This window comes from Triticum dicoccoides, chromosome 4B, assembly GCF_002162155.2.
Source record: "Triticum dicoccoides isolate Atlit2015 ecotype Zavitan chromosome 4B, WEW_v2.0, whole genome shotgun sequence".
Classification (NCBI taxonomy): domain Eukaryota; kingdom Viridiplantae; phylum Streptophyta; class Magnoliopsida; order Poales; family Poaceae; genus Triticum; species Triticum dicoccoides.
In genome coordinates, this window is record NC_041387.1 from 673707511 (window position 1) to 673721136 (window position 13626).

Here is a 13626-nt window from a genome sequence, read left to right on the forward strand (position 1 = left end):
AAACCTAGATCTACGCATCATCATCATCACTAGACTTTTTGACGCCGAGGTGGTGCTCCATCAGCAAGTTGGAGAGCATGAAGGCGAGGACGTACTGTTCTTTCAACGCCGGCACTCGCGCCGCTGCAGCTTCGTCTCCGGCGGCAGCCGCCTTCTTTGCCTCGAACCATGTGCGCTCCGCCGCCCAGAGATGCTTGGTCACGGCGGAGAAGATCTGGTCCAGCTTGTCGAAGTTGGTCCATGCCCATGCTCCCGCACAGCGGGAGAAGGCACCATGCTTCCACGCTTGCTCCTTGCGTCACTCCTCCACCGGCGGGCGAAGCGAGGAGCTCCTGGCCTCATCTTCATGGCGGCGGTTGCGAGGCGGATCGCCACCACGGCCGCCGAAACCCCCTCAGCCACAGCCACCCCTTCCGCCACCCGCGCACGACATCAAGGCTCAGTTCTGGTGGCTACGCGCATCGCAGAGGGATTTATCGCCAGAGGAGGGGGGATTTGCGGCGGATGCGATAGGGGAAATGAAGGACGCGAACCCTAGAATCCGCGGCCCGGGGTTTACAGGCCTCCGTAAAAAATTTACGGATCGTTTTTACCAGACCTGTTCGCGTCGGGTTTTTTGCGGTACCATTCAAAAAAAAAAACCATAAATCTGCCAAGAAAAACGTGGGGCGGGGCGGGCGAGCTTTCAGAGTCCAGCACCATGAGTTGGTCGGCTGGAACCCCAACCAAAAAAACCTCCCACATTTACTGCGCTGCTTCCCCTCCCCACTCTCCCCCAATGTCTCCTCCGATGCCGTCCGATCTGGGAGCTAGGGTTCCGGCGGCCACTGAGACGGGGGATGCGGCAGCTGGAGGGTGCGACGGCGCGGTGACCACGCCGCCGCCGGCGCCCACCTGCCCCGTCTGTATGGAGCCCTGGACCTGCAGCGGCGACCACCGCATCTGGTGAGTAGGGAGTAGCGACACGGCATTGGCTTTTGCTCTTTGCCTGCTTGTCCTCGGTGTTTACTTTGAGCTATTCTTTGAATCTTGTGCGCTCAACTTCAAAACCTGGCATGGCATCCAGTGTGTCTTGTAGGGCGATTCCTTCGTGTGCGTGTTGGATTCATAGTTCATTTATACGTAATTAGTACCATCTTTCATGCTGTGGCCGGGTTGATGTGTGCCAGCAGTCACAAATTGAAAGGCCTAGAGCAGTTCTTTTTTTTTTCTTCACAATGCACAAGGGCACTAGGTTTGTTGCCGGTGATTCGTATTTTTAGTTATGGGCCAACATTGCTTGTGTGCTACTAGTAAAAAAATCAGGGTTTGTTTTAGTAATGGTTTGAACTGCATTTAGTCCTGCAACTGTTCACTAGGTTAATTACAGGCTATCCGCACCACATATAAGCACAAAACTGGGTGGCAATGTGTTTCGTCTCAGTACCATCAATTATCTAGAAAACAAATTAAGATGAATCTCTACTTGAATTATGAGTCTATATATGCGACATGAACGCGAGGAGCAGGAATGGTGAGCTCTCAGGATGAGGCGGGTCGCAGTTTTAGAGGATGCCAAGGAGTGTGGGTGATAGCAAGTTCGATGAGGGGAGACTGCTGACGGTGGAGCTTTGGTGGACCTTTAATGGCCCTAATCACATCTTGTGATAAATACACACCAGTTTTTCTTGGTCTTTCTTTCTGGAGGCATACCCGCGTTTTTCCCCGTATCAGATCCTTTTTTTTTTATGTTTCGTATTAGATCCTTGCGAGCATGGGTTGTGTTTGAACAATGTGGCTAGTGAAAATTTTGTGCCATCGATGGGTAACTTCCTTTCTGTTGCACGCAGTTGCATTCCTTGTGGACATGTGTACGGCAGGTCATGTCTAGAGAGGTGGCTCCATCGTTGCGGCGATGACAGTGCGAAGGTACTAGGCATTATTCTGTATATACTTTATGTTTGCTCTGGTTCACAAATATATTAATTAAGCACGAATGCATATGTTTTTTTTCAGTGCCCACAGTGTGGCGAACAATTTGAACGCAACCTTATTACCAACCTCTACGCCCCAGGAAATTTGTGGGATGGCTGTTGTCGTTTACAGGTTCTCTCACTTTCTTCTGGTGTACTTGTATAGAAGAATCATATATACAAGTGCCAAATTATGAGTCTCTGCTTTTTGGGCATCTTGATCCAATAGGAATAGTAGTCTTTTCCTCTTTCTGTAGAGCAACAGTTGGAGCAATACTTAACTCTGCCACTAATCCAACATCATCTATTAACAACGTGAGAGATAACGTATGAAACGGTAGACACAGTTGTTATCCCTGTAAATGCTCTGTTGCTTCTTGTGTCAAAGAGAAGGCTTCAGTTTCGAGTTTGCTTCCGTCCACCTGATACAGGTAGCAGACAGCTGATGCTGGCACCAGTAGAGATTCAGAGAGTACATATAACTAGAATAGATAGAATTGATTAACCCCGTACGTCGTATCAACAGATGATCATATAAATAGTCACTCACTACCAGTCTATATAGATGTCCTGTCTTCAAGTGTCATCAGGCACCTAATTAAGAATGGAAGTGTTCATCACATTTAAATCAACTATAGTTTACTTATATATGGTGGATGAGGTCTCTTAAAAGCTGGATGCCGATTGCATCTCACAAGGTTTTCTTTTGCTCAACGGACGTGCCGCTGCAGGAAGTGAAAGCACATTGCGAGTCTGAGCTTCGCGAGGTGGTGGCACGTTCAATATCTATGGTGCAAGATGTGGAGGCGAGATCTAATCCAGGTACGATAAACTGAGGGCGGAGTTTCTCGAAAAATCTGCTAGTATGGTGGCAGAAAGCGAGAAGATGCAAGCAGAATTTCAAGACAATATGAGTGCAGAAACAGAGGCTCTCCGAGCTGGCTTGGTGCAGAAGGTGTATGAGATGGTGGCAACTTGGAGAGAAGAAATGGCGACTAACCTGATGAGAATGAAGGTGCAGATGAAGAAGATGGCTGAAGAAGACAATGCGACGGCAACAGATGTGATAGAATTCATGGAGCGGAGTTTCCCTCAACTGTCACTGATTTCCACCCTGAGTGCATTTGCTCCGGCACCTGCTCCTGCTCCTGCGCCTGTGGATTCTGATAACACAAGGCCAGGCTGCAATCACCCTGATGAGCTGCCACTCTCCCTGACACTGCCTGGTCCTGGCGGTGCCGTGAAGAGAAGGCGGGGTTGAGGGACCTGATACCCGTTCCCTGAATCTGCTGATGCTGATGGACAGACTCGTAACTCCGTGCCTTGTTGTGCTAGCTATGCCATGTTGCATGTCCTATGTATATACCCTCCCTGCTAGCTACGGAGTAGTTTGCAAATCATTTGTCATCGTCGACCAATCGTAAGGAACTAATTAACAATATGCAGCAGGCCTACTACTTATAATATCTATCTCACACTATCAAACAGTGCTATATATATTTGCTGCTCGACTTTCTTTTATCATTTCTGTGCTGGTGGTTGGTTGGTCCTGGTAACCTTTTTTTCCGCTTCACTTGGCTGATGTGGTTCACTGACCTTGCGAGGGCGAGGGTTTTACCCGACGGCGATGGCGATATGGGGGCTTGCCATCTCAGGTCTCTGTTGCCTGAATAATTGGGGCAATGCGTGTATTTCAGAAATCAGAAATAAATAAGAAAAGATGTACGGTTCTGTCGTCAGCTGTCTGGTGGTCCTTCTTTCGAATTTATATGTCTGTTTTTGCCATCGGTTTTCCTCAAAACCTGCATCAATTGCCCACATTTCGCTGATTTATCAAATGAAAGGACTGGCTTTACCAGCGAGCTCAGCTGGGAAGCATGGCAATTGCGAATGATTTGCATGACAATTTATATTGGTTTTAAAAGATTTATGTTCCTAAATGATTGTCAAAATTTGCATGACAATGAGTTTATAGTGTTGAACCTGTTCCTAATTAATTGTTGATGTTTGTAATTCCACGATTCTACTTCTATGGTTTTAAAGACAAACTAACCTAATGTTGATGATAAACTAAGCTTTTTTATCTTGTGTCATCGGTGTGGTCGGACGCTCGTCTTTGTTTGAAAGAAAGCTATTAACGCCCCGTGCGACGAGACCTCCTAGTTGACGCCCTTTCGCCCTTTGGCGTCAACTAAGCGAGGCTACACCAGCAACAAGGGCAAATCGGCCGGCCCAGTTCGTTTGCTTATAATTATTTTTGTTCCTGTTGGTTTTTTGTTTTCCTTTTTTTTTTGAAAAAACTGGCCATTGGGTGTTTTCTCTTTGTTTTTTTACTCTTGGCTTTTTCTTGCAGGGTTTTTCAAAGAATGTTCGGTGTGTGCTTTAATAAAAATATCTTGTGTATTAAAAAATGTACAAGATATATTTAAAAAGTTCAATCTGTATATTAGATGTTCACTCTATGCTAAAAACAATCATGGTACATTCAAATAGAGCTTAATGTATATAAAAGTGTTCAGCGTATATAAAGAACGTTCACAAGTAATTTTAAAATGTTCACTGTAAACTGAAGAAATGTTTAGCATATATACAAATGTACATATATATATTTTAAAAATGTTCATCGCATACTGAAAAAATGTTCATTGTTAATAAATATATGTTCTGTAAGTATGTTAAAAAACAGAATGATAAAATTCAACCCAAAAAGAAAAAAATTTAGAAAAGGAAGTAAAAAAATCCCAAAAATAAACCAAAAGAAAAGCAAAAAAGCATATAAGATAAACAAGCAGAAATAACTGCGCAGCAAAAGAATAGCAGCACATACGCGACAAAACGGTTGACTGGCGGGCGTTGCTCCGTCTATTTGCCGCTTATGGTAATCCACCCTGCTGCTTCCTAGACCACAACTGATATGTATTGCCAGCTGCGAGCACTATCATCTTCTGATGAACTTGAACATTATTTGAATTCTTGAAGTTTTTCGAATTCACAAAAAGTTTCTTCAATTCACGACCATTTTTTAAATTCATGATTTTTTTAATTATTGATCCTTGTTTGTATTCTTAAGTATTTCTGGAATTCAAAAACATTGTTTTGTAAGCATGTCAACATTTTTTCAATACGAAAACATTTTATAGAATTCACTAGATTTTTTGAATTCACGATTTTTTTAATTTTATGAACTTTTTTTGAATTCATGATTTTTTTGAATTCAAGTGAACCGTTTTTGATTTTTTTTAGTTTATGAATTCTCTTGAATTAATGAACATTTTTGAATTTCATGAACTTGTTTTGAATTTGAGAACATTTTTCTAATTGGCTAACATGTTTCAAAGTCAAGAATATTTTATGAATATTTGTGAACATTTGTTTCGAATTAATAACTTTTTTGTTCTTGTACTCATGAAATTTCAAAACTAAAATTAAACTAACCGAAAAATAAATTGAGAAAAACGAGGCGGGCGCACCGTCCTAGCCTGTTGTTTTGTTGGTGGACGACGACTTCGATGGTACAAGCTGTTTCATTTCTGTTTTGGTGTGCTTGTGCAATTGTAACAGTTGAACTGTTTATAAGAACTTCATATATGTTGTTTCCTTTCACTTGTAAGTTGTAAGTCAATGAATTCTTGGCTGGTTGATGGCTTTGTTAACTGGAAGTTGGGCTCATCTTGAGCCTTCCTTCTAAAGAAACTCAATTTGTAAGGTTTGCCATGTGATTATCCTAATCTTCTTTCAAGATCAATATCTGCTTGTGTCCCCCATGAGACATAGTAATGGCTACATTCAAGCTTGAGTAATCGTTAATACTTACTCCCTCAGTTCTAAAATAGGTGACCCAATTTTGTACTAACTTTAGTACAAAGTTGGGCTATCTATTTTGGAACGGAGGGAGTAGATGAAGGTTGCGACCGTTTATGTAGCTATGACAAAGGCTATCAACTCTGTATGCATAACCTACCTTAGCAATTCTCGAACTAGTCTCTACTTGAAGGGAAAGTGTTGGCTATATCCAGGTGCATTGCATCCACAATGAAGAGTAATAAAATTAAAAATCACACAAAATAAAAGTTGAAAAAAAATCCTGGCTTCGGCTATGACAAAAGCAATTAGGTGCTTACAAATGTTGGTGGCCAAATGACATCAAATTAGCTCGTGGTAAACAAAACACAAAAAAACACAAATTCTGCTCAAACAGTACTGCCCACAAGTTTGACTACCCAGGTGCAGGAAAACTACCACCTTGAATTACCTTAGCACACGAGTGTGTGGGACATGATTAAGTCCCCCTTTGTTTGGGCCACAGATTCCTGAGAATCACTTTGCTACGGATTTTCCTAAGAATCGGCGGTGGCTCTGGATTCCTGAGAATCAGAACCCGGTTGTTCATTTACCCTAACCGCAGGGAGTAATATATATTGAGGGTGGAGTTTTTCTAAAAGAAAAGTAAATAAAGAGAGTAGTATATGTTGGGGGGTGGAGTTTTTTTTTTGGGAAAAAGAGTAAAGATCGCTTTTTTTTTGTAGCTCAGGCGAGTGGAACCCGGTCGCCGCAGATCGGGCCGCCCACCGGGACCGGGAGGGAGTCCGGAGATCTCACGGCGCACAATTCTGCAGCTCCCCCTTCCCGAAGCCACGCACGCACATCCACCCAATCAATCATCTTCATCCTCCGTCCTTCCACGCCCTCCTCGTGCTCCCCTGAACCTCCCAGAACCTCCCACCGCCCCCACGCCGCGACGCCGGTGACAGCGCCCGCCGTCCCTCCAATTCACCGTCTTTTTATACCTCCGTCCCCGGCCTCGCCACTCCATCCCACCCCCTACGCATCTAGAAGACGACAGATACAGCACATCTATACAGCCGCTCGCCACTCCACTCTGTCCGTGAGTCCAAGAACTCAAGGCACCGGGCACCATGGCCACCGCGCCGCCGCCCGCGCTCGCCGCGGACCTCCACATCTCCTCCTACCCGGCCGCCGCCCCGGCCCCGGCCGTCGCCGCCGCGGCGTGGGGCAGCAGCAGGAGGGCGGCGGGCCCGTCGTCGACCCGCGTCGCGCTCAGCGCGGCGAGAGGACGGGGACGCCTCTCCCCGGTGGTGGGAACCGGGCGGCCGGCGCTCTCCGTCAGGTGCAACGCCAGCTCCCGGGACGGGAGGGTGAGGACTCGCCTTTATCTTCTACGTACTGTATTTCCATCTATGCACGCGACCTCAGATTTGGTACTTGAGTTTTGTGCGGAACCCCTCTTTGCTCCCCCGAAGTCACCGATTAATTTTGGCTGGTGATGAGGTTTTGGGCCATCTGAATTTTTGTCTGAGCCTGAAAGTCTGAAACCCACATTTTGGGAAGGAAATGCAACTGTAGAGTCTGATTCAAATGTTCACAATCAAAATTCTTGTCAGTCGCGCTACTGCTGCTAGATTTCACTACAGAGACACCACTCCCTAGTTCTTCATCTGATGAAATCCTTCAATTGCCTTGACCCGCCTGTTACTGAACTCATAGCTGCTTGGGTTGAACACAACACATTACTGTCTGTCTCTTATCCACCGTTGCCTTCAACTTGTATGCCACTGCAAATTAGATGATTTATTTAAATCATACTGTTCTGCAATTGTTATTTTTTTCTTATATGTAACCTACAGGTACACGGTACAAACCATTGTTTCTTTGAAGAATAATAATTTTGTATGCATCCTGTTTATTCAGCATCCCCTTTGATGTAAGAAGTACAATACTCATGTAGTTCATTATCATTTCTTTGGCTGCCAGATTACACAGCAAGAATTCACCGAGATGGCATGGCAGTCGATTGTTCTGGCACCCGAAGTCGCCAAAGAGAGCAAACACCAGATCGTGGAGACTGAACATTTGATGAAATCCTTGCTGGAGCAGAGGAACGGGCTTGCCCGTCGAATCTTCTCCAAAGCTGGAGTTGATAACACACGGCTTCTCGATGCCACCGAGAAGTTCATCCAGCGGCAGCCTAAGGTGATTTGTCGTAAACAGACATATCAATTGAGTCTTCTACTTCCATACTGGCCCTAACATTTCTTTGTGCGCTACAGTATATTGCTTTATCGTCAAATAAGAAATATAAACAAGTACCTGCAATGAGACTTTCTTTTTTCCCCGATGATTCAGGTATTAGGTGAAGATCCTGGTTCGATGTTGGGGCGTGACTTGGAAGCTCTGATACAGAGGGCGAGAAACTTTAAGAAAGAGTATGGTGATTCATTCGTCTCGGTTGAACATATTGTTCTTGGTTTTGCGGATGATAAGCGATTTGGAAGACAGCTGTTCAAGGACTTCCAGATCACCGTAGAATCCTTGAAAACAGCTATTGAATCCATAAGAGGGAAGCAAAATGTAATTGATCAAGGTATGGATATTTTCTTTTATATGAATGCTATGATTTAGTATTCAAATAACTTGTTAACGTTCTTCACATGCTCATACCGTTGCATACTCTGATCAAATTCCATGGTGCGACCTATAGTTTACTCTATAAAATGTCGCTTTGTGAGGTCGTCACGCTATTAAACACATTCAGTTGCTAAGTGATAACCCGAAAACAAGATTGTATGTATGGATTTAATGTGTACAAAAGAGACCTTTTTAGCAGAAAAAATGCTGCAGAAGTTTATTAAATATGTGCTTCAGTAGGTATGGACGTTGGGTGCTTCCTTTGTTTCTTGAATTGTGAAGACATGCACATTTTTTCTCCTGAGTAACAACTATTAAATGATCTATTCTCAGACCCTGAGGGAAAGTATGAAGCTTTGGACAAATATGGAAAGGACCTGACAGCTATGGCACGTCAGGGGAAGCTTGACCCTGTTATAGGAAGAGATGATGAAATCCGTAGGTGCATTCAGATTTTGTCTCGGAGAACAAAGAATAATCCTGTTTTGATTGGTGAACCTGGCGTGGGAAAAACAGCCATAGCTGAAGGGTAGGAAAACTGTACATTTTGCACATCATTTCATCAGTTGTGAAGTATGCCAGTAGTTTCTCTTACCGTATTTTACATTCTTATTTAGGCTTGCTCAGAGGATAGTGCAAGGAGATGTCCCACAGGCACTGACAAACCGTCGAGTAAGTTTACTTATCACTGCAATGATGCTATCTTGTCAGGGTTATATCAGGATGATCTTATGAGTAATGTTTACTTTTGTTTTGAGCAGCTAATTACACTTGACATGGGGGCTTTGATTGCCGGTGCAAAATATCGAGGAGAATTTGAGGATAGACTGAAGGCTGTACTTAAAGAAGTCACAGATTCTGATGGACAGGTTGTTCTCTTCATTGACGAGATCCACACTGTTGTTGGAGCAGGTAATTTTCCTTATTTCCTACACTAACTTCCTACAAAGTTTATTTGATAATGCTATTTACCTCTTTTTTTTGTTTCATGCATAGCCTAAAAATTGAGGAATAAATAGACTGATCTATTTGCTCAATATTGTTTACCAAACATGTGGCTACTGTCATCTCATTTCGATTTCATAGATCACTGAATTTATGTTCAATATAAAAAAATGCTGCTTGGCTGGCACTAGTTCCATGTAGCTAATAAACTGTGGGACAATAAGTTTTTGGGAATCTCCAGCATTTGATCCAATTTGGGTGCTGTATGTGAAATATTTGATTTATGAATACTGAGATGCATCAACGCAATTTTACAGCCGAAGTCTATATATCTGTTGATGATTGTTACATAGATAAACTCCTGATTCTTCCATACAACAAAACAGTTTGTCAGTTATTTACTAGTGTATTCTCACATAACATTTGTTTACTTGAGTTACAAAAATAATGCATAACATGTTTTGAGCACAACACTGTGCCAGCTTGTGAGAGATGGCAAAGCTGTACCATCTTGTTAAGTTCCGTTTCATTATGAACCAAGTGATTAGGCGGTGAAGTTATAGTATCTTAAGTTCTCTGCATTCTTTCACTAGCTAGGAAGTCCAAACAGCTTGTTGGGTTGTTCTCATCCTGCTGTTCTCCTTTCACTGAAATTTTGGTAGAAGATACAGGTATTCACTGCTATGGAGAGTGCGAAGTAAAATCATTGGATGAATTTGACTGAAAGAACACGGAAAAATAGATAGGGGCTAAGTCTCCATGTTGCTGATGAATGAGCGTTCTTTTGCCACCATAGAAACATAGATAGGGCCATAGGGGTCAACGGTGGAAACAACACGGAAACTCAACGGCTTCTTCTTACGCATTCACTTGCATCACATTCTCATGGAACCACACACTTGGACTCATTATCACGTCTTAAAACTAACTTGCCAGCACCATCAACATGAATAGCATGAGTAAGTTTCCTGTCTAATAACTTGGACTCTTATCACACCTTAAAACTGACTTAACATCACCATCAATGTGAATAACATGACTAAGTTTGCTGTCTACAAACTTGGACTCTTATCATGCCGTAAAACTAACTTTATCATCACCATCAATGTGAAAAACAAGTTTCATATCTACTGCTCAGAAGTTTACGAATTTTCACCTTATTGCAGGTGCCACTTCTGGTGCAATGGATGCTGGCAATCTTCTGAAACCAATGCTCGGAAGAGGGGAGCTACGTTGCATTGGTGCAACAACCCTCGATGAGTACCGCAAATATATTGAGAAAGATCCAGCACTGGAACGCCGCTTCCAACAAGTGTATGTTGATCAACCAACAGTTGAAGATACAGTGTCAATACTCCGAGGATTACGTGAGAGATACGAATTGCACCATGGGGTCCGCATATCAGACAGTGCTCTTGTTGCTGCCGCTCTTTTGTCAGATCGTTACATCAGCGGACGATTTTTGCCTGACAAAGGTATTTATTACTATAGCATCACTTCTGCTTGAAGTTACTAGCCTGCTTGATAATAGGGCATCATGAACTCTACTGCAGGCACTTTTGTAGCTCATTCTAAACAGTGACCGTCTTGTTTTGTTGCAGCAATTGATTTGGTCGATGAATCAGCTGCCAAGTTGAAAATGGAGATAACATCGAAGCCGACTGCTCTGGACGAGATTGATCGTTCTGTGCTCAAACTTGAAATGGAACGTCTCTCACTAACAAATGATACAGACAAGGCATCAAGAGACAGATTATCTCGCATTGAAGCAGAATTGTCACTTTTGAAAGAAAGGCAGAAGGGACTGACTGAGCAGTGGGAGCGTGAAAAGTCGGTGATGACAAAGATCCAATCTATTAAGGAAGAGGTAAGTTCAGTTCCAATATTTTAGTCTTTCTCTGTATTATGTAGATTGCCACGGTTGTTGTTGCCATTTGATCTGACTTGCATTTAACTGTTGCAACAGATTGACAGGTTAAATGTGGAGATCCAGCAGGCCGAGCGTGAGTATGATCTCAATCGTGCTGCTGAACTGAAGTATGGTAGTCTGAATGCATTGCAGCGGGACCTTCAAAAAACAGAGGATGAGCTAAACGAATATCAAAGTTCTGGGAAATCCATGCTAAGAGAAGAGGTGACCCAAGATGATATTGCAGAGATTGTGAGCAGGTGGACAGGCATCCCGGTTTCCAAGTTAAAGCAATCCGACAGAGAAAAGCTGCTGTATCTCGAGGACGAACTGCACAAGCGTGTAGTGGGGCAGGATCCTGCAGTCAAAGCAGTTGCAGAGGCCATCCAGAGATCCAGAGCTGGTTTGTCTGATCCAAACCGGCCCATTGCCAGCTTCATGTTCATGGGACCTACAGGAGTGGGCAAAACAGAATTGGCGAAAGCACTCGCTTCTTTTATGTTCAACACTGAGGATGCTGTTATCAGGATTGACATGAGCGAGTATATGGAGAAACACTCTGTCTCAAGACTGATTGGTGCGCCACCAGGTTATGTTGGGTACGAAGAGGGCGGTCAGCTTACAGAGGCTGTCCGTAGGAGGCCATACTCTGTGGTCTTGTTTGATGAGATTGAGAAAGCCCATTCAGATGTATTCAATGTTTTCCTGCAAATATTGGACGATGGCAGGGTTACAGACTCGCAGGGCCGGAAGGTGAGCTTCACCAACAGTATCATTATCATGACATCCAATGTTGGTTCACAGTACATATTGAATATGGATGAAGAAGGCGGAGCGACTGATTCGGCCTACGAGAGTATGAAGAAGAGGGTGATGGATGCTGCAAGATCTGTTTTCCGTCCTGAGTTCATGAATCGTGTAGACGAGTACATCGTCTTCAAGCCTCTTGAGAGGAAGCAGATAAACAGCATTGTCAAATTACAGGTAACAACGTCTCTTACTTTTGATTTTGTTTGCAATTCAAAATGACGGTGCTAGCAAAAGAATACAAGGCCATGTGATTGCGAGCCACTTGTTAATCATCTTCTCTTTTGATTTGCCTGTTTGAAATACAGTTGGCGAGAGTGCAGAAGAGGATCGCCGACCGCAAGATCAAACTCGACGTCTCACCGGCAGCAATCGAGTTCCTGGGAAGCCTTGGCTACGACCCCAACTACGGCGCCAGGCCGGTGAAGCGGGTGCTTCAGCAGTATGTGGAGAATGAACTCGCCAAGGGTATCCTCAGAGGCGAGTTCAAGGATGAGGACAGCATCTCCGTCGACACTCAGGTTACGGTGCCGTCCAATGGCAAGCTCCCGCAGCAGAAGCTCGTCTTCCGGAAGACGAACGAGGAATCCAAGCCGGCTGCTGCTCAAGATGAGAAGTTCCTGCCGACAGTCTGATGCTCCATATCATATTTTTTTGCAGAGGATCTATAAATAAGTGTAGATACATATAAGGGCGGCGAACTGGTAGTGTTATATCTCTTTGGGCATGTCATAGCAGGGTTATGCAGCCAGAATTCTTTGCTCCAGCAGTACATTATTAACAGTAGCTCAACCTGAAAAAACCAGCGGTTGCGACTTGCGACGACCCTGACATTCCTCTGCTTCCAGATGCTCCAGCATACTAAGGTTGTCTGGCCATTTGATTTTTTTTGTTTTGCCTCTGATGTTGAGCCAGGTACAAATGCATTTACTGCATTTCCATGTTCGTCGACGACCTCCGATGAGCTGTGAGCTTGTGAGAACATTTCGAGATGATTTATGCAGAAGTTTATTGGAAGGTAGTACATGAGAGCCAAATTAGAAGATGTGATTTATGAGATCGAGGTTGTCTGAGTGTTGAAATTTCATACTACATGGGCCCCTCCACCGGCCATGTCCCACCCCGTCTTCATGACCTTGTCAGGTAAGATGACATGGATTAGTAACAGGGCATTGGTAGCATGCCACATTTGTACTAGTGCCTAAAGTAGCAAACACATTGGTCCTACCTACCATGAGAACCATACACGATAAACCTAGCATGCACATTTGTACTAGAGCCCTAAGCAGGAACATCAAAGACAACACAACACCAATATAGCTAGCATGCCCATGAACCCTAAGCATGAACATGAAACACACACCAATCTAGATAACATGCACATGAACAATTAGCATGAACATCAAAGACAACAACAATATGGCTAGCATCATGGACACATTGTTGCACATGAGCACTAATCGTGAACATCAAACACAATCTACCATGGCCATGAACAGATTGTACATCATGAGCACTAAGCACACACCAATGTTGCATGCCTATGAACACTAGTAAGCATGAAACATCAAACAAAACACCTATCTA

General features: G+C 43.8%; 2 protein-coding genes across 2 annotated transcripts; both read left to right on the forward strand.

Moving 5' to 3' along the window:
- Window positions 1-706: 706 nt before the first annotated feature.
- Window positions 707-3473, forward strand: LOC119292280. Its single transcript, XM_037571122.1, has 5 exons — window positions 707-945; window positions 1830-1908; window positions 1996-2085; window positions 2684-2774; window positions 2873-3473. The coding sequence occupies exons 1-5, from the start codon at window positions 779-781 to the stop codon at window positions 3211-3213; spliced, it is 768 nt and encodes a 255-aa protein (XP_037427019.1). The 5' UTR covers window positions 707-778; the 3' UTR covers window positions 3214-3473.
- A 3104-nt stretch (window positions 3474-6577) lies between these two features.
- Window positions 6578-12984, forward strand: LOC119292281 (chaperone protein ClpB2, chloroplastic). Its single transcript, XM_037571123.1, has 10 exons — window positions 6578-7108; window positions 7725-7943; window positions 8097-8334; window positions 8712-8907; window positions 8996-9050; window positions 9140-9290; window positions 10490-10798; window positions 10925-11190; window positions 11290-12216; window positions 12348-12984. Exons 1-10 carry the CDS (start codon window positions 6869-6871, stop codon window positions 12672-12674), a joined length of 2928 nt encoding a protein of 975 aa, XP_037427020.1. The 5' UTR covers window positions 6578-6868; the 3' UTR covers window positions 12675-12984.
- The last annotated feature ends 642 nt before the right edge of the window (window positions 12985-13626 follow it).

What these genes read in the sequence shown, in the direction of transcription:
- LOC119292280 (XM_037571122.1), top strand. Translation starts at nt 779, where the DNA reads ATGTCTCCTCCGATGCCGTCCGATCTGGGAGCTAGGGTTCCGGCGGCC. An exon ending in GCGGCGATGACAGTGCGAAG is followed by an intron (nt 1,909 to 1,995) that starts GTACTAGGCATT and finishes GTTTTTTTTCAG; the next exon opens with TGCCCACAGTGTGGCGAACA. An exon ending in ATGGCTGTTGTCGTTTACAG is followed by an intron (nt 2,086 to 2,683) that starts GTTCTCTCACTT and finishes GTGCCGCTGCAG; the next exon opens with GAAGTGAAAGCACATTGCGA.
- LOC119292281 (XM_037571123.1), top strand. Translation starts at nt 6,869, where the DNA reads ATGGCCACCGCGCCGCCGCCCGCGCTCGCCGCGGACCTCCACATCTCC. An exon ending in TCCAATCTATTAAGGAAGAG is followed by an intron (nt 11,191 to 11,289) that starts GTAAGTTCAGTT and finishes CTGTTGCAACAG; the next exon opens with ATTGACAGGTTAAATGTGGA. An exon ending in ACAGCATTGTCAAATTACAG is followed by an intron (nt 12,217 to 12,347) that starts GTAACAACGTCT and finishes TTTGAAATACAG; the next exon opens with TTGGCGAGAGTGCAGAAGAG.